The 25879-nt window shown below is 35.9% G+C and overlaps 1 protein-coding gene across 1 annotated transcript in view; it reads left to right on the forward strand.

The window, feature by feature from the left end:
* The first annotated feature begins 1883 nt into the window (after nucleotides 1–1883).
* The window catches only part of LOC103023398 (copine-9), a 158749-nt gene continuing 134753 nt past the window's right edge, over nucleotides 1884–25879 (forward strand). Inside the window, exons 1-2 of the mRNA XM_007253317.4 lie at nucleotides 1884–2209; nucleotides 17988–18028. Of these exons, the coding sequence (XP_007253379.2) occupies nucleotides 2133–2209; nucleotides 17988–18028 (118 nt within the window). The 5' untranslated portion in view covers nucleotides 1884–2132. The remainder of the gene's footprint in view (nucleotides 2210–17987; nucleotides 18029–25879) is intronic.

Here is a 25879-nt window from a genome sequence, read left to right on the forward strand (position 1 = left end):
CTTTAGCTATGTAGCAGAGCAGTACAAAATAATGCTGTCAGGAAGGTAATAAACAGGAGGTTGAAGTTCATTAATACACCCTACTTAAATAAATGAAAGAGAATCTTTCCACACCATTTTTACACTTTATCAGTGACTAGTTCATCACAGGCACAGACTGGCTATTATGACGTGAAATATATGAGCTCAAAAGACACTTTATGCCATTCTCTGTAAATTTTAGCTACATACAATACCAGTCAGTTCTGGACATAATTTCACTTGAGTCTCTGCTATGAATCATACTAGGCTACATTGTCTGCTGTGTCATTGCGCAGGTGTGATGGAGTGTGTATAAACCAATAGGTGTCAGAATAGTACCTGTTTACACTTCTCAATCAAACACAATCAAATTCAATCTGGATGGAGAGATTTTCCTTTTTTTTTTTTACGATGACGAGTCTGAATGAAAAACTGAAATGAAATGAGTAACAAGGCTATTTTATAATATATTATAACAATTATTTTTTTATATTAAGAGTAAAAAGTACAGATAATTCTGTGAAAATGTAAAAAGTACTAGTGCATCTCAAATACAATATTATTGAGAAGTTATTTTATTTCAGTTATCCAGTTCAAAATGTGCAACACATTATAAAGATGTATTACACACAGAGTAATCTATTTTAATCATTTATTTATTTTATTGTTTATGATTATGGCTTACATTTATTAACATTTATTATCATTTATCTTTATCATTAATTCTTGAACATCGTTCTCAAGAATCTGCTGATATTGACTGGAATCCATGCGATCCATGCTATACTTTAACAAGATTCCCAGTACCTGCACTGATCGCACAGCCCCACAGCATGATGGAACCACCACCAAATGTTACTGTGGGTTTCAAGTGTTTTTCTTGAAATGTTGTGCTCTTTTTCTGTCATGCAAACCACCTTCCAAATAACTCAATTTTAGTTTCATCAGTCCACAGCACCTTATTCCAAAATAAAGCTGGCTTGTCTAAATGTGCTTTAGCTTTAGCATCCCTCAAGCGACTCTGTTTGTGGCGTGTGCCACAGTCTCTCCTTGTGTAAAGTGCTCTGAATAGTGAACGATTCACAGAGACTCCATCTGCAGCAGGATGATGTTGTAGGTCTTTGGAGCTAGTCTGTGGGTTGACTATGACTGTTCTCACCATCCTACTTAATTATTTCCGGCCTTAACTAGAACTATGCCTATTGTCTTCCATTTCCTCACTATGTTCCTCACAGTGGAAACTGACAGCTGAAATTTCTGAGAGAGCTTTTTGTATCCTTCCCCTGAACCATGAAGTTGAACAGTCTTTGTTTTCAGGTCATTTGAGAGTTGTATAGAGGCTCCCATGTTGCTACTCTTCAGAGAAGATACAAAAAGGCGTGCAACTTGCCACTGGCCACCTTAACCCTTTCTCATAATTGGACTCACCTGTGTATGTAAGTCAAGGGTCAATGAGCTTTCACCAAACAAATTTTGTGCTATAATAATAAGTGCTAAAGCCGGCCTGATGTTCTTTAATTATTGCACACTTTCTGTAAATCTTTATTTCACTTCCCAAATATCACTGTGTTTGTCTGCAATATGATGTATTTAACTGAATATTTCTGACCCAAACGACTAATCATTTATAAAGGAAAATAATGAAATCAATCAGGGGTGCACAAATGTTTCATACCACAAAGTAGTCATTTATACATCTAATTATTCTGAGTAATGCATGTAAATACTTTATACACCTTTACAGTGTGGTGTATTAGTGTAGTTTTGTCGCTCCCCGCTGGAAGAGCTGCAGCACTGCGCTTCTCTCTCGCGCGCGCTTCGTTCAGCTCGCTTCACTCGGCGCGCGCGCGGCGCCGCACATGGTAGCGGCTCGTGCGTGAATTGGCGTCACGCAGGTGAAACGCAGGGGCTCGCGTTGCGTCCTCCACTCCATTCTCTCTCTCTCTCTCTCTCTCTCCCCCCATTTCTCTCTGTCTCTCTTTCTTTCCAGCGCGTGAGTGTGTGCGAGTGTGCGCGCGCGGATGGAGAGGCGCTGTGGAGGATCCTGCTTCTGGATGGAAAAGTAGAAACTTGAGTTTTCTACTAGAGAAGGGAAGAGACGCAGCCTCAGCATGGCCTCTATCGGGGACTTCGACCCGCTGCACTCCACTGTTCCCGCAACTAAGATCGAAGTTACTGTGTCGTGCAGGTGAGTGACCAGCCCCGGGCTCCAGTGTGGGAATAAAGCCAGCGGAGGAGGCAGTGTGGAGCTCTGTGGAGCTTTGAGAGACTCAGACTCGGACTGAGGGGGGAGTTAAAACCAGGCTGTTGGTGTAAAAGTGCAGATTTTGCTTCTTTAAAGCTTTTTATTAAGGAGACAAATGGGACTCCATTCCCAGCAACTGCTTAGCTACACTTTTGGCTCCTACAGTGTCCAAAATGTTGTTTGCTTGGTGCTCTCCACGTTGTCTCAGCGTTAAATTCCTCAGTAGCCTGATTTCTCACAATATATATATATATATATATATATATATATATATATATATTTTTTTTTTTTTTTTTTTATGGTTATTTATAATATATTCAGAGGTTGTGACAGCGTAATGACAACATGCAATGTAAGAAGCTCCTGTGAAAGACACGACCCCAAATTTTAAAACGAATCTCGTCTGGTTTGTGCTGTGCATGGAATTCCATATGATGTGACGAAGTTACCTATAGGTACACATTAATGTAACACACAAACACATTTGTCACTGTCAAAACAATCAACACAGTCTGTGAGTGTTAAAATTTAGCACTTATAATGTGATTTTTACAATTTTACACTAACAGTGTTTATTTATTATTAAAATTATTGATTTAACACTAGCAGATGTTTTGTTATATAGCCATAATGCCATAATGCACCTTGTTACTAGTAATTAGATTGTGACAACGTTGTGAATTAACCTTTTTGAGACATCAACAACCAGTACAATATTTTTACAGCCTATGGTTGTACAAATCATCAGTAGCCTGATTCCTTAGAAATAAAATACTTTTATATGTATGTTATGGTTATTTATAATATATTCTGAGGTTGTGACAGCGTAGTGACAACATGGAATGTAAGAAGCTCCTGTAAAAGACAGAATTAGGCTACCTCATGACCCAAAAATTTGTAATGAATCTCGTCTGGTGTAGGCTGTGCATGGAATTCCATATCATGTGGCGAAGTTGCCAATAGGTATACCACACATTTGTCACTGTCAAAACAATTAACAGAGTGTGTGTGAGTGTTAAAATGTAGCACTTACATTGTGAATTTTACACTAACAGTGTTGATTTAACACTAGCAAAATTTTTGCCATGTAGAATCCAGCAATGAGGTTTTAGCAATGTTGTGAATCAACCTTTTAGAGACATCAGCAAACAGTACAACGTTTTGACAGCCTACTGTTTTGGCTCCCAAAAAGTTGTTGGCTTGGTGCTCTCTTCACGTTGTCTCCACCTTAAATGTCCTCAGTAGCCTGATTCCGTTTATATATTTATTTTATGGTTATTTATAATATCTTCTGAGGTTGTGACAGTGTAGTGACAACATGCAATGCAAGAAGCTCCTGTGGAAGACAGAATTAGGCTATCTCACGACCCCAAATTTTAAATGAATCTCGTTTGGTTTGTGCTGTGCATGAAATTCCAAATGATGTGCCGAAGTTTTCAATAGAATGTTGTCACTGTCAAATCAATCAACACTGTCTGTGAGTGTTAAAATGTAGCACTTGCGATGTGAATTTCACATCGTGCTGATTTATTACTAAAATTGTAGATTGAACATCAACAGATTTTTTTGCAATATAGTTATAATACCGTAATTTACACAGTTTCTAGTAATGATATTTGAGACATTAACAACCAGTACATTTACATTTTTAGCCTATGATTTTGGTTCCCAAAACATTGTTTGCATGTTGCTCCCTTCGTTTTCTCAGCATTAAATGTAGCCTAATTCCTCAAAAAAATGTTAGTGTTTATTTAAGTGTTGCTTTTAATAACTTCTGAGCTTGTGAGAGCATGGTGACAGCTTGGAATGAAATAAGGAATTACATCACAATTCATCTGGTTTATGTTGTGCATGTTGTGAATTCCTTATGAGGTGGCGAAGTTGCCAATAGGTGCATAGCACATTGGTCACTGTAAAATCAATCAACAGTGTCTGGGATTGTTAGAATGTGACACTTACTTACTAGTAATGAGGTTTTGACATTGTTGTGAATCAACCTTATGTAATAAGTGTTGTAAAACAACCTTTTACAGTAAAAGAATTCAATTCCTACAGTGTTGTTTACTTGGATCTCTTTTTGTTGTCTTTTTGTTGAATGTAATTCCTCAATTTAAAAAAAAAAAATTAGTTTTATTTTAATATCTTGGGTGGTTGTGACAGCATTAAAAAGTAAGAAGCTCCTGCCAAAACTCCAATTAAACTAAATAGTTTCTGTCGGTTTATGTTGTGAATGGACTTCCATTTGATTTGATGTACAGCTGTAACAAAGTGTTGTTTACCACTAATAGTATTGATTTAATACTGGCAAATTTAATATGGAACACCATTGTTAATAATCATTACGTATAACTTATTTGAGATATCAACAGTACAACTTTCGACAGCTCAGTGACAATGAATTGTTATGGTGCCACAACAAATTAATATACAGTAATTTCTCAAAAACTATGTTTGATGATAATTTTAGTTTTATTTGAAATTCTTAGAAGGAGATGATTTTCCCATAAAAGAGAAAATTATCTCAGGACCCTATTTAAGGTTAATGTTATCAAGTTTATGTTTTGAATGCACTTACATGGAATTTTGTAATGTTGCTGATTAGGGGTGGATGATGTGGCCCTAAAATAATATCACGATATTTCATGGTATTATCGCGATAAGGATACTCTTGGTGATATGACAAAAAAAAAATAAAAAATACACTACTGCAACAAAAAAACAATTACATTTTATTATTGTATACGATATGATATTGCACACCTCTAACTGAGATAATACAAGAATTTTAGCAGATTTGTAACAGAACTCCAAATATCTCCATATATCCAGGATTAAAGTAAAATAAATGACACTGGACAGATCTAATCTGTCTCTAGTAGATATTTAATGGGAAATGAGAAATGTGTGATTTTTTTCTTTTGCTTAAAACAGCAAAAAGTAGAACCCTGATGTGATAATTAGGGGTGAATGTTATGGCACAATATTTCAGGGTATAATATCGTTCACGATATAAAAAATGTTGATGATATTATCGCGTACGATACGATATGGCACACCCCTATTGCTGATAGGTAGTCATAAAATCACGTGGCATCGTTACTGATAATGAGATGGTTACAATGTTGTGACAATACATCCAAATAAGGCTTATGTTGGACATAGACTTCAGTGGAAGTCTGCTATGTTGCCAATAGATCTTATTTCAATACTGCAACATTACTTTATAATGAGATTGTGATAATAATGTGACAGTAACATCTTTGACACTCTTGTTGCAACATCGTAAGACAGTACTGTGTATTATGAAGAGAATCTGTGTGCAAACTGTGTAAACTGAAGCATTATTTTATGATGAAAATATAAATATCTATATCTGCTGCTCGTTCTGGCCGTGATGTTTTGGCTCCCTGTGCTCCAGGCATGAAAGCACAGTGCGCACATCAATTTGAGGGTGAGCACGACCAGAATACACTCTCACCAACATACACTCACACAGTCTGAGTGAGAAAGAGACGGACTGTGGTGAAATCCAGAGCTGTTAAAAGTTGCCTGAGTTGTTGGAGAGTCATCATATCAGTTGTATCATAGGGATTAACCCTAGCCCTGGAACACCTTTACTCCTATCAGTGGAGTTTGGGGATACACTGACGCAGACATGCAAATTCACATACACAGCTACTATGTAAAGAAGTGCTGCTAATAGATTAAACCACTGTGGAGCAGATAAACATAAACCTATTTGCACCATGCCAATGCCAGTGTGGGCTACAGGGACACATGGAACTGTGTTATTTGGAATGATGGAGCTTCATACAACACTTTTGGGATGAGGTGGAAAGAGCGAATGCTTTAACCTAGGTGTTAAAGCAGGTTGCAATATGTCAGTAATTGTTTTAGTTTGTATAATGTAAAATAAGAATCATTGTGAAACCCTTGTTTTTGGGATTCCTGTGTCCACTCACTGTGCGTTCGATTAGATACTAGCTCCTTTAGGGCATTTAAAACCTCCAGCAGCACTGCTGTGTCTGATCCAAATGATAACTGCTCCAACCACTGTAGGACAGGATAAAGGACTACAGTCTGTAATTATAGAACTACAAAGTGCTCCTTTGCCGGTCTTCAATTGCTCAGTATAGCTGGTAAGATGGACAGATTGAATTTAATAAGGTGGTCATATTATTTTGGCTGGAACATGTACATCTGCCTGTTGCAGGTCCAGTAGATTCACTAATGCATGGTAAAAGTACAGTAAGTGTTTCTGTATGTAATTATCATTGTAGCTAACAGTGGTCACTCTATTGGACTGAATAAAGCAGAGACTTTATCGTTCTGAGTATTGCTCAGTGTGATTAAATAGCTTCTTTTAAAAAGGATTGTGTAGTGTCTTTTATGCTTCCAAGTTATTGTGGGATGGATGTGTTCACATATACAGCTTTGGAAAAAAATGATGAGTTTCTTTGATTTTACCAAATTGAAAACCTCTGGAATATAATCAAGGGGAAGATGGATGATCACAAGCCATCAAACCAAACTGAACTGCTTAAATTTTTGCACCTGGAGTGGCATAAAGTTATCCAAAAGCAGTGTGTAAGACTGGTGGAGGAGAACATGCAAAGATGCATTATTTAAAAATTGTTTGAAAGCTCAGCATCTTTTTTGTTATTTCAGCCATTTCTCATTTTCTGCAAATAAATACTCTAAATGACAATAATTTTATTTGGAATTCGGAAGAAATGTTGTCTGTAGTTTGTAAAATTAAACAACAATGTTAATTTCACTCATACATATAGCTACAAATAGCAAAATCAGAAGAAAAAAAACTGATTAAGAAGCTGAAGTGGTCTATTATTTTTTTCCAGAGCTGTATATGCAGATCTCTTAGAAATACTGCCTGCAACAGGGCCTCAGGTGTGGGCTTGTACGCGTGTGTGGGATGGCCTGTCTGTTGTAGGCAGGAAGGTCCTTCTGAATTTAGCATTTTATGATTTTTAGCAGAACCTCAAAGCTTTAGAGCCTCTGTGCTAAATAAACAAAGTGATGCTAAAAGGCAGTAGATATTTCATCATGTGTCATGGGCTCAGGTATCATTTCTAAACCATGACTGCCCACACAAAAACTCACACACTTACATTGGCAGATTGGATGCGTTAACTCTTGTGGTTGGTTGCAAATGTTTTGCAACATGCCATCACCTTTTTTTTTTTTTACACAGTTCAAATCTCTTGTGTATTTGGATTTTTCTTCTATATTGACTCCCTATAGACACACTCCTGTTCCCTCATATTTGCCACTGTGGAACAGATGTTTCCACCAGTTTCAGCAGTTCCAGCAGACACATTTCCCATCTCTCACACACTCTCATAGGGATTCAGTACAGATGTGGCTGGTGCATGATGGGAAGCAGAAGGCTGTGGTTAGACCTGTCTCAATCACTAATTATTTTGGATGATACAGCTCTGGAAAAAAATAACAGACCACTTAAAAACTATGTGTTTCTTTGATTTTACCAAATTGAAATCCTCTGGAATATACAGTCATATGAAAAAGTTTGGGCACCCCTATTAATCTTAATCATTTTTAGTTCTAAATATGTGGGTGTTTGCAACAGCCATTTCAGTTTGATATATCTAATAACTGATGGACACAGTGTAATCAAGAGAAAGATGAATGATCACAGCCATCAAACCAAGCTGAACTGCTGGAATGTTTGCACAAGGAGTGGCATAAAAGTATCCAAAAGCAGTGTGTAAGACTGGTGGAGGAAAACATGCCATGCATGCATGACAACTGTGATTAAAAACCTGAGATATTCCACCAAATATTGATTTCTAAACTCTTAAAATGTTATGAATATAAACTTGTTTCCCTTGCATTATTTGAGATCTGGAAGCTCTAACTGCTTTGAATGACAGTATTTTTGTTTGGAATTTGGGAAAAATTTTAGATTTAGAAACTGAAGTGGTCTCTTAATGTTATCCCAGAAATAATTGGGTAAAACCATTTTTTTTTTGTCATTTTAAGGGCATTTTATGGTACTGATGTAATGACAATGCAAAGGCAAATTGTGCATTTACACAATATTTATAAAGACCAATGACCTTTTAATAAGATTGGAATATATAAAATGTTGCTAAAGTATGCTAAAATCATAAATAAAATAAATCAGTGATAATAAAAAAAAAATAAATAAATAAATACTGGCTCTTTCATGATAATAGGATTTTCTTGCTAAGTAAACACAATATATGTATTATTAACTCCATATATATATATATATATATATATATATATATATATATATATATATATATATATATTAATAATGTGATTCTTATGTCAGGCCTAGATGTAGCCATAGATTATTTCCTTTCTGGTAAGAATACCTGATCCTGAAGTATCTGTAAATATGGTACAGTTATTGATACCAAGCCCAACACTTTTTTACCTGACTACTAGACTGGTGCCCATAAATCCTGATATGTATACAGTCTGTATAAAGGTACTTGGCTTCACTAACTGACTTTTAATTTACAAGATCTCAGCCATGAAGGATGTACTGTTTATCTGGTCTGTACAGATTATTACAGCTGGTGGTACAGATTTGGCAGTGGGCATTTTAGCTACTGTTTGTCTTAAATGTGAAATAATATCAATAGTGTTCTGGTGGCATTTCATGTTATCTGAGTTTTTTAATGCTGATACTGATAGTATGTTTAAGTTTCAGTAAAGGCTCCAGATAATCATTTTTCCTTTTTGTTTTCTTTCTCTTTCTCTCTCTCTCTCTCTCTCTCTCTCTCTCTCTTTCTCTTTCTCTTTCTCTCATCTGCTTTAAATTATTTTTTATCTCTCTATATGTCATTTGAGACATGCAAAAGTCTGGGCACTCTGTTCAAAATGTCTATTACTGTAAATAGCAATTGAAATAAAATATGACCTGGTTTTTAAGAGGACACATACTATTTTAAGTAAGACACTCCCTCTTTTGCAAAAAAAGAAAAAGGTTTTGAGTAAGTTTGTAAATGTTTATAAATTCTGTAGCCAGCTAATATTATAAGACCATTTATTTATATAAGGATAATATAATAGCATTCGAATGCAAGTGAAAATATATTGGGGACATGTCCATATATTGTATGGTAAATCCATATAGTAATTATTGAGACAAACTTAGTCCCTCTATTTATTCTTGCAAAACATTTCTAGTTATGTAAGAGTCTTGGGCTGTGTTCCATGCAATACTGATTTAGGGTCTATCGACAGATATTTGTCTCATTGTGGCAAAAGAAAGTTCTGTTTTAACATTTTCTTGGTGTTCCTTTTAGTTTTGGGCAAAATTACCTCATATCAGCATCCAATTACCGTCCCACTAACAGTTTACCTGGATAATAAAAAAAAATGTTTTTTTTTTGTACAAGCTGCTTGAGTTGATCAGTTGGTGTGGAGTCACAGAACTACACTTTCAGTAGTAACAGAACAGTAACAAAAATGTTTAATCAGAGGTGCCCATCATTTAGCATGACACTGTCTGTGTATATACAGTAATTTTATCTTAGAGAACTAAATGTAATTATTATCTGAAATGTAAAGATACATGCTATTTAGTTTCCCCTTCCAGAAACATATTTTGTCTGCAATAGGCAAGATCTCAGTTGTGTATGTTTATTGTGGCATTTGTGCATAAAGGATATTATATTATAGCCATTCTGTAAACGTGTAATATAATATGAGTTTACACTTCTGCTGTATAATTAAATTCATTCTCTGAGCCTGGGTATGGAAGCTAGGTTTTTGGCCTCTGTCTCATCTAATAAAAGAGTTCTTGTCTTTTTGGGGCCTTCAGTATTCAGGTTCACTGATGTGGCCACATGGTCTATCCTTTTTTGTTTTAAAATGTGATTTGAATGAACTGTAGTGAAATTGTTGTGGGAATAGTTTGGGATTTAGCCAATGTCTGAACCAAATGAAAATAAAAGAGGACTTGCCAGGACTGGGCTCCTTTTGATTTCAAGCTACTGTGCAATCTGCATACACACTCACTTCAGTTTCCTGGTGAAAGAAACTGTAGCTCAGATATGTTCTTGTAAGTCTTGGGAAGAAGAGGTGTATTTTGAATAAAAGTCAGTGAGTCATTTTCTGCTCTATTGTTTAAAGCTGTAGTTGCGGCTGAAAGCTCTGTTGTTTACTGACAGCCTTTACGTATCATTACATATGCTAAACACTGTTGGCTGCACTCTTGTTGATGGTGCTGTAAAAACCTGTATGATTTATTCAAAACAGGCTTAATTTGAGCTGCACTTAAAATGAACAGACTCGAAAAAGGGGTCTTTGGGCAGATGCCATAGAAACAGTGCTTCACAGACTGGTTCTCATTCCTGAGATAAACAGAACTTTTGCTCTTCTCCTTAAGAGCTGGATACTGGAACTACACAAAATTGTGGACCATCACTATTGGTCACAATATATTTTTCTTTTCCTCATATTATACAACTCTGGAAAAAAGTAAGAGACCACTTAAAAATGATGAGGTTGATTTTACCGAATTGAAAACCTCTGGAATATAATGAAGAGGAAGATGGATGATCACAAGTCATCAAACCAAACTAAACTGCTTGCATTCTTACACCAGGAGTGGCATAAAGTTATCCAGTTTGTCCCCTTTTCTAATACATTTACTACATAGTCTGTACCTAATTTGCAATTTTCCTTCTAGTTGCTCTGTTGTCATTGTTTAAGGTGCACAGCCTGAGCTAGAATGTGTGCTGGATTTATGTTTTAATTTTAGGTGAGTCTAGATCATGGGGTATTACATTAACATTCAGTAAGAGCCACTTAGAGAAAGGTCTGGTACATCATCATATCTAACTTTTAATAATAATAATCAGTGCCATAAACTGTATTTTAAATTAGTTATGTCAACCCTTTGTGCTTAACAATTGAGTATCAAATTAATTTTCAACAATATTAATTCACACTGAACTAAATGAATTAAACATATGAGACATACTGGTAAAACTGCTCATTGAGAGAATTAACATGTATGAGTATTGATTAAACACTTGCTTCATTTTTCTCTTCATTAGTAAGGGAAATTATTTTTTTCTCCAATTGCTGTTTTACTTCTCTTTCCTGTATGTGTCACTAATATGAATCACTTACACGTCATAATGCTTAGATCTAATTGGCTGGAGTTGTTGTGAATGTGATAAGTACAGTGCATGTGATTGGTCTGTTTGATTGCTCTGGTTTTATTTGGCTGCTAAATCTGTAATGTAAAGGCTAAAAAAGTTACAGTTCAAACAAGCACTTTAATTCTTAAAGTTTAGTTTAAAGAGGACTAGACAGAAGAGCTCCTGTGTCTGGACCTGGAATATGGTTCGCCTGTTCATGATCTCTGGCCTAGGCTGTTATGAAACTACTTCATGGTTTTGGAATTGTCCTATGTGTCTTTTTATTTTGAATAAGAAGAAAACAGTGTTTAAGGTTCACAAAATGTTGCTTTCATGTCCTAAAACATGTTTTCTTTCCGTGAACCATGTAAGAGTGTTTCACTTGTGATACAGTTGGTTCTGGGTATTAATACCTGTCTGAAACTGACCTGAACATCAGGATTTTCAGTCTGGGGTGTTCACTCTGAGAGGGGAGTCAAAGCAGACAGGCAATTTTAACGCTTATTTTCTGTTACTTTTTCCTATCTTTCACCTGAAACCACCATTTTACCTGTCCCAGCCTTTATCCTTCCAATTCATCACTTGGATACCATGCCTGTTCCACTTTTAAACTTCTTTTTCTTTACTTCAATGTAGGTCTATGTTTGAAGAGTGGATTTCTTTTTCCATTTAGCACACACTTTAAAAAAGTAAAGGTTGTTAAATAAACTTTTAATGGAGCAATAAAATGCAACAGTACATTAATGTATTGCATATATTTTACTTTTATTAGCAGATTAACAGCACTGTGACACAGTAGTCATATAGCATAGCATTTTCTATAATAGTAAGACAAGCCAACTATAGTGAGAGACCATACTTGTGCTGGCCACAGATGGAATGTGGCCTTCCACTTTAACCCTTCCATGCAGTGAGTAAACACACACTCAGTAAAATACATTGAGCGTTGGCAGCCATCATTACAGGCTCCAGTGCCTCCGTTCAGAGAGTGTTAAGGGCTTTGCTTAAGGACCCATCAGTGGCAGCTTGCAGAACCCGTGTATCAAACCCAGAACCTTGTTTTAACCCTTTCTCTAACCCCTGAGCCAGCACTCAATGCTTTGTCTCTTTAGGGTGGTGTGCAGTTATTTAGGTGAAGCAACTGTAGCCTTTAGGCTGCGTTAGCTTTTAACCTAGCACCCACTTACCTAGACCTGGTTGACCCTTCTTCTTCTCCCTGCAATTTTCAAAATTAGGTAATTGAGATTGTACATCTCTACATATAGAACCTGAGAGAGAGCATCTAATTAAGTAGGCTTGCTCTTCTGTCAAGAAACCTGAAAAGAACACTTGTGGCATGTGTGGTAGTGATTTTCATATTTTCCTCAATTAAAACCTATATAAACATAATGTTTAATATAAAAGCTGCTTGTAGGGTAGCCAATTACTCAATCCACTCATTAGGACTCCCCCTATCACTAGTGATGTCCCAACACCAGGAAGGTGAAGACTTACACATGCCTTCTTTGATAAATGTGAAGTCAGTCACTTGGAGGAAAGCACAGCAACTCGGTTCTGATTCATCAGCTCACAGACGCCTTGTGCTGATCCACAACACCCTAGATGTGATGAGGGGAGAAAGTGCCATCTACCCACCCAAGTCCAATTGTACTCTCTCAGAGCTCCGGTAGCGATGACAAGCTACATGAACAGGATTCGAACTGGCGATCTCTTGATCATAGTGGCAGCGCTTAGCCAGCTGGACCACTTGGAGCCCAGGAGATTTTGTTTTTTTACAATATCGTCCAGACCCCAAAAAAATTAAATACAGTTCCTGTCAAAAGTTTGGGCACACCTTCTCATTCAATGTTTAGATTTTTCCCCACATTGTAAATTAATACTGAAGTCATCCAGACTATCAATAAAACATAAGGAATCATGTAGTAACTTTAAAGTGTTAAACAAACCATAATACTCTGTGAAGCATTTAGGTGCTCTTATCTGGTGTGCTGGTAACTCTGAGGTTGGTAACTCTGTGTTTTTCTTGTCTGGGGCAGTCCTGATGAGAGCCACTTTCATCATAACATTTTTGATAGTTTGTTGAGTATTAGTTAGTGTTGAAACTTACTGCTGTAGTCCTCTGTGAAGTACAGTTTGTTGGTATCTGCTGGTAGTGTCTTTGTTTTGCTATTGTTTCAGAGCTTGGTTTTGTTCTCTTGTTTTCTCACCATGTCTGCTAAAGGCCAAAACATTCAGAATCTTGCTAAACCTCTTAACTATAAAAGCAGCACCTTAGTTAAGGGAGGGACTGAAATGCCGCAGTGGTCTGATTCTGATTTTGAAAGAGTAATCAGTGACACTGGGAAGAAACATATTTGTGAGCAAAAGATACCTCAGTACAATTAAGGTCTTTAAGTTAAATTTACAAATTTATCTTAGATATGGTTCAGATTCACGTAAAACAAAAGTAAGGTTTAATTGTACTACAATTACAGCTCATATCTATATGAGGAAGCAATAATTCATTATAGTTCATGACCATGATTTACTTATAAAAAACCCTTTTTGTAACTCAGTGTTTTGAGAAAAGACTTTGATCTAGTTTAATACTGAGGTTAGTCTTTGTAACTTCTCAAGGGGGGTGTTTTTAAAAGTAGGATTCTGACTATGCCTCTACTCAACAAGCTTTCATTAGTGAAGTGATAAGATCAATTCTTTCATTTTCAAGAAGAGAATTTAGTGAAAAAACGTAATGTATGAAACAATGGTTGAGAGAGACGGCGTTGGTGTTGGAGGTGAGCTGGCTGGGAGAGCTGCTGGACAGCCGTAAGGCTGTACTAAGGCTGGACCATGCTTGTCTCAGTGTCCATGCTTTAAACAACTATCCGAATAAAGCTACAATCTTCCTGCAATAACGATCTCTGAGACTCCTTTCTTCTGCAATCTACATCTACAAGAACTGGTACGTTGTTGAACAGTAGACGTCAGCAGACGTCAAGAAGATCTAGTGTTCTCTTCACTGCTTCACTGACCCATTTAGAGAAATCTAAATGTGTGGTTAAGAAGACAGAAGTAAGCACCAAGAAAAGAATACAACAATTAGCTCTTGCAATGTTACAACTGATGCTCTCAAACACATTAAGAAATAAGAAATTCAAGTAATTATCTCTTGATAAGTTCAACACAGCTGTTAACTGAAAGCCATTTCAGGTGACTCTACCTCACAAAGCTGACTGAGAAAATGCAGCCATGATGTGCAAAACTGTCATCTAACCAAAAGGTGCTACTTTGAAGAATCTAAAATAAAGTGTTTTTCTTCATAGTTTGGATGACTTTAGTATTAATCTACAGTGCAGAAAAAAGAAAATAATGAAAAATCACTGAATTTAAGGTGTGTCCAAACGTTGGACTGGTAGTGTGTATTAAGCCCATATTGTTACATAACAAATACATAATACACATTTTTGCAGTTTTGGAAGTGGCCTGTTTTCCAACCCTGTATTAATTATACAGAATATTCTTTTAGTGAAGAGGCAAGAGTGTCTGAGTCATCGAATGTCACTTACATACACTGAGCACTCACTATTCAACTATGCCAAGAAAAAAACTGTTTTCTGTTTTATTTACAACACATGTTCCTTAAAGGTCACCTTCCGCGAAAATCCGATTTTTCTTGTTTTTTGTGGAATACAGTAGGTCTCTCCGAGTTGAATGTGTACACCTGCACATTAAACTGTTTTGCAGCCCCCATTGTCTGCAGGAGCTAAGCATAGAAATCCCCCCTCCCCCCCTCCGAAAAACGGGTGAATTTTGAATTATCTTTCTACCTACGTAGGCAGAAACTCACAGACCAGCCCACCTTGGCTCGAGAAACTCCCAGAGGCAGAGCTGAAGCGACGCAACATCACCGCTCATCAGTTAGGAGGTGGGAGGCAGTGAGCGGCAGAGCGGTGGAGGGGCGTCGCAGTGCTCCTAGCCAATCAGAGGAGAGATATTTGCATGCTGTTTGCATGTATGAATATTCATGAGCAAAGCTGGAATCCGGTCATTTTGGACACACCCCTAAAACAGTCCATTAAAAAAGAGCTATACAGAGACACCTGAGCACTTTTTTTTTACAAAAACGGCTCACATGTCATTCATTCATACTAGAGACCACAACTAGACATTTTAAAATGAAAGAAAAAACGACGGAAGGTGACCTTTAAAAAAGCATCTGCTGAAAGCTTCCTGAGTGAGCTGGTAGTGCTTTTTTCTGTGGCATCACTCCAAAGAACCATTTTTGGCACCTTTATTTTTGAGAGGGCGGTAGGGGAGCATGTTTGTTGCTTTATGTAAAACCTGACCGCCACTGTTGCTTTATGTATGGAGATCCTGTTAGACACACATTGAGCGTAGCTGACACCCTAGAGCGCCACACAGAACACACACACACATACACACCCTTCTCCCCAATCTTACGAATGATCCTGCACTTCACCCAGACACACTGCTGCAGAAGATCAGTCAAAACCTCAGCCTATTGCGTTTACTATGGTGTTTAATATTTAGGACATGAAAGGAGCTCTGAGGATTTCGTAGCTGAGAGGAGTTGAATATGAATGCCCCTGGCCTTGCTCTCTCTCTCTCTCTCTCTGTCTCTCTGTCTCTCGCGCTTTCTGGCTCTTTCCTCTCAGCACCTGCCTCTACGCATGAAGGCAGTTCCCTGCTGGGTTGTGGGGGCTCCACAGAGACAGTGTGTGTGTGTGTGTGTGTGGTTTGTTTTTGCCCTAGGTGTACCTTTTGCAAACCTGGTATTATCATATGAGGTCGAGACATGTTAGTTATTCTGGGCTGTTAACAGGAGTGCTGTTATTTTGATCTGATCCAGACACTACTGTTTTCACCGCCCTGTATTTTCCAGATTGACTTAGTGTCTAATTTGCCAGTAAGTTTTTAACAATTATAGGTTTAGATTAGAATGTACACGTTAGTGTACTCAACCCAATTAAAAATAAAATAAAATAAAATATGTGCTTACAAATGATTGCTGTTATGTAAGGAAAGTATAATTATGTATTATTTTTATCCTTTGTTGGTTAGTCTTTCATTACAGGCTCAGGTGTGGTCTCACTATGGCATTAATATCACAACAGTGAACTAGCAATTAGCCACAACCACTACAGATAAAAATAAACGTTTCCACTAAAGAGTCTTCACTTCACAGAGGACATGAAACATTCCACACCAATCACCAATAACAGTCCTGGAAAAACATATTGTAAAATAACCTGAATATTATTGCTGCCTAAACTAAATTTATGTAAGAGTGAGTAAACTTCAACCTTAAAACTCTTTTTGCATTGATGTCCATTAAAAGTTATCAAGGTTTTATCTCTCTCTTGTGAAGATATTTATCTGGAAATACCTGTTTTTTTATTAAACAGCAACAAGTATTCTATTTGATTTTTACAAAATACTCTTGGGGAAAGGATTTTATTTAGTATTTATTAAACTGAAAATGGTTCTCTGTATAATAACAGTAATGGAACTCTTTTGAACTTGTTCTATAAAGACAACAAGATACAAGAGATGTTCAGAATTGCTTGGAACAGAATTAGGGATGAACAGTGATATCAGTCATATTAGTAAAAAATATAAAAAATAATAGTTGTTTGAGGGATGCTTAGACTAAACCAATAATCCGTTAATTTAGGAGTGGGTGATATGGCCCTAAAATAATATCACAATATTTTAGGGTATTTTTCAACTAATAATATGACAATAATTATGTAATAATTATAATAATAATAACTAACAATAATGATGCATACAATATAGAACCACATATAAAAAGTGACTCACATTTGTTTTAAAAAGATCAGATTTTGCAAAATCAGATTGGTGTCACATTAAGGAAAATCGAATCAAATTAGGCTTTACGTTAATTTGGAGCGTTTCTAATTGTCCATAGTGAAATATGTACACAATGTAATGGATGTTAGTTTTACATTATCTAAAAAAACATGAATATGATTATTCTTTGTATTTCTATATTTTATATATGTGTGTATCAACATTTGTACAACATTTGCCAGGTTTGTACAAAATATTGTATTTTTTATAGACATATAGACATTAGTTCAAAATTCACATATTAATGCATCTCTATTGTGTCATTACATTAACTTACTTTACAAATTAAGAACATTTTTCATAGTGCCCACGTTTTCCTTTTTGACTAACGTTTTTTTAAATCTTGAAATGTCTGTTTTCAAAATCAAACTCTATCTTATCACATCTTTACCATTAGCGCCTTACATGCAGATGCAGATTTTTATCTGCCATGTGCATTAAATTGATTCGATATTTATTATTGTTTGATTAGTGTCTTCTAAAAGACCTGGAGTGGGTTTCCCAAAAGGTTCTAAGCATTCAGATTATACTTGGATGGTCAAGCGAGCTTCAAACTTAGCACTCTCTCTCTCCATGTTAAGATGTTCTTAATGCTAAGATGCATTTAAGAAAATGCGTCCAGTACTTATGCTGTGTATGAGTGTGTAATTTGCATTTTTTCTTTTTGTTCATTTTGACAGGTGCTTATTGGACATGGACACTTTTTCTAAATCAGATCCAGGTAAGCAAAGTTCTTTTTTTCATTATTTTCTCTTCATGCTGACTCACTGTAATAAAACAGATACTCACAGGCAGATACACATTGGTAGTTCATCAGTGCACTTTAATGCATTTTGCTATGATTTTCTGTCCAGAGATTGTGGTGGTGCTTGTTGTTAAAATGCCAAATCGATACACCCCTGAGGACAACTAATCATTAACTAGTTCTGCATCACTTAGCTCTTAGTCTGAGTGTGTGTGTATGTCTGTGTGTGTATGTTTGTGGTTCTATTGTCAATATCTCAGTTTATTGAGAGTCCTCTGTCCTCTGTTGAAAAGGAGCAAGCAGCACAAGCAACATTAACGCACTGATTTGAGCTTATGACCTTTCTCATGATTGTAAGGGCGGAGTGTGGAGGCAGAAGAAGTGACTATCTGTGTCATTTAAAGAGCAGATGCAGAAAAGAGTGTATATGCAAGAAAAAAGGGTGGGCTACACTTGCTGGTGAGGGGTTTAGGGGGAGAAATCATTTCAAATGTATTGCCTCCTGACCTAGATGTAGAACAAATTCCCTCATGCAATAGCAGATCTCTTTCCTATCACGCCAGTATCACCATCTCACAGTGTGAGGACCAGCACACACCTCCTTTGATGCAAATGAAGCCTGTCTCAACATTTTTGTCAACTGTTGGCCATGTGATGAGCCACGAGTACCTCAACACACTGAGACAGGAAAGGCCCTTCAGTCTGACATGTAGCCATTCAGACACCTGCCTGCTTCCACTGCATAGTGATGAAGAGGAGTGATGTGATCCTGTCCCATGAAACAAAAAGCCATTTTCTTTATTTTGGATCACAGCACAGCAGAATTAGCCTGGGCAATATGAATATGTGCTGTGAATATCATGATCAAATAAAATACTAGTTGTAATAGTATTTACATGTTTTTTTAGAAAAGAAAGAGAACTTGTTTATCATATATTGAATAGAAATTACAATTTTTTTGTTTTAAGAATCTTGGATTTATTCAAAAACATATGGGTAAAATTATTAGGTCACTTAAATCATATTGATCATTGAATTGAGCCAAAGAAATGTGTATTTATTGCTTCTATACTCCACAATCTCCATTGATGTCAGTGGCCAATGTGTGAAAGTGGACATGATTCCCATTACTAGTTTACAGTATCATTACATTGATCAGGGTGACAATAAAAATTAATTATAAAACATCCTAAACAACCTAAAATAGTGTAAAAGTGAAAAACCTTTATAGAACAGACATTATAAAACAGTGTAATTAATAGAAACATTCTACAACAGTGTGATTGATAGAAACATTCTAGAACAGTGTGATTAATAGAAACATTCTAGAACAGTGAATTAATAGAAACATTCTACAACAGTGTGATTGATAGAAACATTCTAGAACAGCGTGATTAATAAAAACATTTTAGAACAGTGTGATTAATAAAAACATTTTAGAACAGTGTGATTATTAGAAACATTATAGAACAGCGTGATTAATAGAAAAATTCTAGAACAGCGTAATTAATAGAAACATTCTAGAACAGTGAATTAATAGAAACATTCTAGAACAGTTTAAATGAGGAGAAATATTTTTTAAAAAGAATGGTGTGCATACAGAGAGACATAAAGCAGCGTGATTTAATAGAAACATTCTATAATTAATAGAAACAATCTGGAACAGTGTGATTAATAGAAACTTTCTAGAACAACGTGATTAATAGTAACATTCTAAAACAGCATGATTAATAGAAATGTTCTAGAACAGTTTGGATGGGAAGAAAAGTGAATAAAGAGGAATGTTGTAGAGCAGAGTGAATGAGGCAGACATTTCTAAATTAATTCTAGAACTTTGAAAATGAGGTGAAGCATTCTAGAGCAGTGTAAATAAGACAAGAACATTGTAGAAGAGTGTGAATGAAGAGAAATATTCTAGAACAGTGTGGACAAGGCAGAACATTCTAGAACAGCATGAATGGGTGAAATAGTGTGAATATGGATGAACAATCTAGAATAGTGTGAAGGATGAAAATAATTTTATAAAAGTGTGAATAAGAAAAAAAAATCTAAAACATTTCTTCTCATTTGCAATGTAAATAAGATAAAATATACTTCTATAACATAAATGAAGAGAAAAATTCTTGAACAAGTTTTGATTAAATTGCTTTAGTTTTAACTATTGCAGTGTGTTTGGGCAGCACAGCACAGCTGTCCCCTCAGGGACTGGGACTGTGTATCACAAAATTAACTAAGTAGAATAAACAAAACTTTTTAATGTTTTTTTGAGACCTTGTTTATAACTAAAGGAAATAACCTTGGGATTATCTGGAATATCTGGGGAATGCCTGGGATAGCCTCAGATGCTATAATTATGTAGCAAACAGATTTTACATTTATATACAGTAATTATATTAGCTGAGTTGAGCACATTGTTAGCATTCATAATGAGCAGTGTTACCCAAAGCAGTCTATGCTCTTGTTTATGTATGGTTGGCTTTTAATTACTACATCTACTGTTTGCTTTAGTGTTATCTAGACCCTGGACACCACCACCTGGCACTGAAGAATTTTAAATAGTGATTTGTTGTGCCCTGTAAATAGAAAAACATATCATAGTTGTAGCTGTGCTGATTATATTCAACACCTGCATTATATATGCAGAATAGGGGTGTGCCATATCGTATCGTACGCAATAATATCGCCAACATATTTGAATATCGTGAATGATAGTATACCCTGAAATATAAACACCTCTAATTATCACATTAGGCTACTACATTTTTGCTGTTTTTAACAAAAGAAAAATTTACGCTTTTCCCATTTTCCATGATATATCTACTAGAGACAGATTATATCTGTCCAGTATAATTTATTTTACTTTAGTCCTAGATATATGAAGATATTTGGAGTGCATTATTAGTATCATGATATTCTGGATCATTGACTTCTGTTTAATTTTCATTATAAAAATACCCTAAAATATTGTGATATTATTTTAGGGCCAAATCGCCCACCCCTAATGCAGAATATAATCTTATAATCATATTCAAGATATGCAAATGTAGCACTTCTGATGGGTGGGTGAGGCAATAATTCCTATTTTATGGGCTGATATCTGTCTGGGGGCTTTTCCTGATTCACTCGTTTTGTCTATTTTTTGTTGGCTAATGCAGACAATGGGGGTAGGAAAACAGTTTTGCATGCAGCAGCATTTTATAATTTATTATGGCAGACAAATATCCTGTTTACACCTGATGTCAACATGTGGTTTGTATTTGTATCCAAACCTATATTGACCAAATTGTGTTTACACTACTCCAAAAAAGTGAAAACTAGTTTAGCTTAGCATCCATAAAGGATCTGGACCTGCATAGCTGCCACAGATACTGTACTGACTTATTCTTGTTAACTCATGATGTGTCTGCTAACTGCAGTATCAAAATTCATCAAAAGCTTAAAGAACAGTTTGAAGAACTGCGTTATACACCTCTGTGAAGTATTCTAGGCCATGGGTGTGTTAGTATTATGGTAGACAATTATGTGTTCTTGCATTATACAGTGTTTTCTACACAGTTTATTATGTAATAAACAACATTTAATGTGATATCTTGTGCAAAGGTTATTATGTTATTGGATGAGGATTCTATTACATTAACAACAGTTTATTATATTGAGTTTTTATAGCCTTTGCTTTATGATGTCTTGGGTAGCTATTACACCACATTATTATATAATTACATTATGGGTTGCTAGACTGTGCATACTGAAGAATGTTATTATGGCAAAAGCAAAGAATATTTGAAAGCTAAAACTGCACATAGACTTAAGGTCCAAGCGTTTATGAATACACCTCCTAATGAGTGCATTTATCTGCTTTTAATTGTACCCATTGCTGGGACAGATCTGCACATGCAAAGGAAGGATTGCCAATAGACTAGGTCTCCCTGAAGCAGATAATCAAGAACCGAGACCCTCACTAACACTCACAGCCATTCTTAAACATCTATTAGAAAGCTTTTCCTGGACATTAGAGACTCAAAGTTAATCAAACAAAATCAGGATAAACTCTTTTTCATTACACTTTATTTCAGAAGAAAATAAGAATGTTTAAATGTCTCTATACTTTTGTCCATATAGTGCACACATTCACCACTCTAACATTCACTGAAAGCAGTTAAATATATCACTTGTTTGGCTCATTACCGATACATTATGTTCCCTTCATCACTGCCTCATTCAAACACCTCAAGCAACTTGTTCAGTGTTGCCAGATTGGTTTAGTAGAATGGTTTTAAAGCCCTTCATTTAGCATTTTATATGCCAGTTTCTATGAATACAGAGTGATATAAACATTTTAGAATTCTCTGAATTTGTGCACATTTCAAGCACTTAATGACATTACCTTTTAAATCAAAATCAACTATGCATATAAGGGGCCTAAAAAGAACAGAAAACTCAACAAAGTGATCTTTGTAGAAATGTTCCAGTCCGATCCAGTGGGCGGGGAAGAACAACAGGATTATATTCAAGAAATGCAAATGTATTGCCTCTGATTGGCTAACAGCACTGTGACACTCCCTCCTCAGGTCTGCAGTGGGCAGTCCCAAGCCAAGGTGGACGAGGCCATGAATCATAATTGTAGCATAATTTGCCATAATTTTGGGGGCTTTTACTGATTTCCTGATTCACTCTTTTTGTTGGCTAATACAGACAAAGGTGTTACAATAACAGTTTCGCGTGTAGCAGCATATGCAACTCTATTGTACAGGCAACCTACTGTATAAAAAAAAAAAATTCTTACCAAAGGTTTTTACCAAATTCTGTCAATAGAATAAAATAATTCACTATATCTGATTAAAAAAATAATGGAAGAACCAGAACGTGCAGAATTTCAGACAGGAGTGATTTTTGGGTGTAGAATCCGTATGGTTGTGATTCATTAAGGTGAAACTTAATATGAAGCTTAGTTTTTTTTTAGGTGTTAGTTTTTATAAAGTAAATGCTTATAAATCCTGGAAAACTGCTAAGACCAGGTAGGCTTGGCTGTATGTGTGTGATATGTTTTGTAAACATGCTGAAGTAGTTTTAGATTAGCTTGTGTGTTGTTTTATAAGTAATGTCATAAGTTGTTTGTGTGAGAGGGTGATATGAGCCTACGCTGCTGATATAAGAGGGAGTGTGTGTGTGTAAGTGTTTGTAGGGGGTTGATTTGTGGTCAGATGATTGATGTGTGTGTGTGTGTGTGTTTGTGCGGCTGATTCTGTTTTATAGTGAGGCGGGATTTTTTTTGAAGATGAAGTGCTTTTAGATTGCTTTAGCTCTGTGTGGCCCTTGGCCTTGTGAAGAGATGGCAATGAACGAAATGCTGGCAGAGTGGATCTGCATGTGTTTGTCTCTGTATTATTATATTAAGCTTAGCAGCAAGAGTGCCCAAGGACTCTTGGCTTCTCCAGCAATCTCACCAATACAAAAGTAATTAAAGCTCTCTCCACTCTGGATGATACCAGCACAATTAGTCTTGCTCTTTCATCAGAGTTTCCGTGTGAACAGACCGGCTCCCTGAACAGCCTCGCTCAGCTTCAGTTTCTCTCCTCTCCTTAATTATTATTAACGCTAATTTAATTGCAGTTTTCTCCTATTATAAGACCATTTCATGTCTTTGACAGGATTTATTAGGGGATCTCTGTAGACTTGGGTGGCTTTCTGTTCTAACATCTTTGTCGCATCCAACTTTCTTCATGTTCTTCATATGGTGTGGACGCTATGAATTAATAAATTAAATGCAGCAAAAGATTTGGTCAGATTAAAAATGCAAATAAAAACAATGTTTTGTTTCCTTAAACAGTTTCCTTAAAAAGTTTTCTTGTTTTTCATGTTTTATCTGGTCAACTTATAATAACTTATAATAAATATTTTATAATATAAATCCATTCCTGCATATCAGGTCTGCAACTAATTCCAAAAAAATGGCGGTTTATAGCTTTTAATGAGGGACAAAAAAATAAAACTGCATTTTGAAAAGTGGACGATATGGTATGTCAGCTTTTTAAAAAAAAGAGTGCTGTTTTAAATCTTAGTTGTATTTTATTTATTTCCTTTATACAGTACCAGTGCAAAGTTTAGACACACCTTCTCATTTATTTAATTTATCCTCTACATTGTATATTAATATTAAACACATTAAAACAATTAAGGGAGACATATGGAATTATGTAGCAAACAAAAAAGTGTTTGTCCTCCACAATTCCCTCACCTAAACCCATCTGAGATGGTGATTTTTGGTTTGGGATTAGCTGGAGCACTGAGACACTTCTGTTATGGCAGCAAAATAAAAGAAAAGTGCATGTACTGTAGATCTTATACCAACATTTGCTGCCTTCAATATGTCCATGTATTTGTCAGCAAGACAAATGCTGCACATACACTGCCTGGCCCAAAAAAAAATCACTATGGCATTGTTTCAGTAAACTTCTGCAATGTCATAAGATGTGTTTTAATCCAGTGTTGCATTAATTTTTACCAAGATCTTGCAGCATTGATGATGGTAGAGTCTGACCGCTGCACAAAGTCTTCTCCAGCACATCCCAAAGATTCTCAATGAGGTTAAAGTCTGGACTCTGTGGTGAACAATCCATATGTGAAAATGATGATCTCATGCTCCCTGAATCACTCTTTCACTATTCCAGGCCCTTGAATCCTGACATTGTCATCTTGGAATATTTCTGTGCCATCAGGGAAGAAAAAATCCATTGATGGAATAACCTGGTCTATATTCAGTATATTCAGGTAGTCAGCTGACCTCATTCTTTCAGCACATACTGTTGCTGAACCTAAACCTGACTGACTGCAGCAGCAAACCCAGATCATTTGCTTAGTCAAATCCAGGTGGAGACTTTTTTGGGGGCAGGCAGTGTATTAATAAGACGTCAGTGCTTCAAAATGTGGTAGAAAGCTTTCCCTGTACAGTAGAGACAATTACTTTAATAAAAATACATGATTTTGGAAGAAACAATTGATAAATTATTGTCCCAGCAGTTTATTCACATAATGGCAAAACATACTCGACCATTTTTTCATTAAAGAACAATTTATAGTTTAGAAAAATGTATTTTAAAGAACATTTTAACACTCAAGATGACCTGAGGTATGTATTTAAAGGTTGAGACATCATTTGTCTTAAAACCAGGGACAGACTGATAGGCTGACAGGTGTGAGTACAGCATGAGACTGCTATGACAGTTTAAGCAGGTTGAGTCAGTCAGTGCTGCTACGGGTGCAATCCAGACTGATTTGTTAAACTTCAGCATCTTGTCAGGTAGGCCAGAGTCTAGGTAGTTTAAGGATTTGTTGAGGCTTCATTAGAGCATGACCCTCAAAATTCATCTGAACTGTGTGGTGAAGCAGATGCAACTCAGTGTAGAGAGAAGCTTGATTTGTGCACCTCTTGGGTTTTCTTTTATTTATGCGTGACCCAAATTTTCTCCATGAAGCGCCAGTCGTGGCTGGTTTACTTCAGAAAGGACATGTTAATCAACTGTACAGCAATGAGGATTACATTCATTTTCTTATTTATTTAGATAGATATATTATGCAATCAGAACTATAGGATCTAAAGAGTATAATACTGTTGTCTTGCAGCCTGATACTAGTCTTTAAATGTATACTAATAACAGAAAATATCAATACTGTATTTTTGTAAATCGATAGAGTATTGTAAAAGAAAATATCCAGATTCTCTAAAAAAATATATTTTCTTATACCCCTTATATATCACAAAAATATGAATTTGAGGACAAATAGGCAGTTCAATTGTAATTCTTTCAGATGGCAAAAACAAAATATAAT

Source organism: Astyanax mexicanus, chromosome 5, assembly GCF_023375975.1.
Source record: "Astyanax mexicanus isolate ESR-SI-001 chromosome 5, AstMex3_surface, whole genome shotgun sequence".
Classification (NCBI taxonomy): Eukaryota; Metazoa; Chordata; class Actinopteri; order Characiformes; family Acestrorhamphidae; genus Astyanax; species Astyanax mexicanus.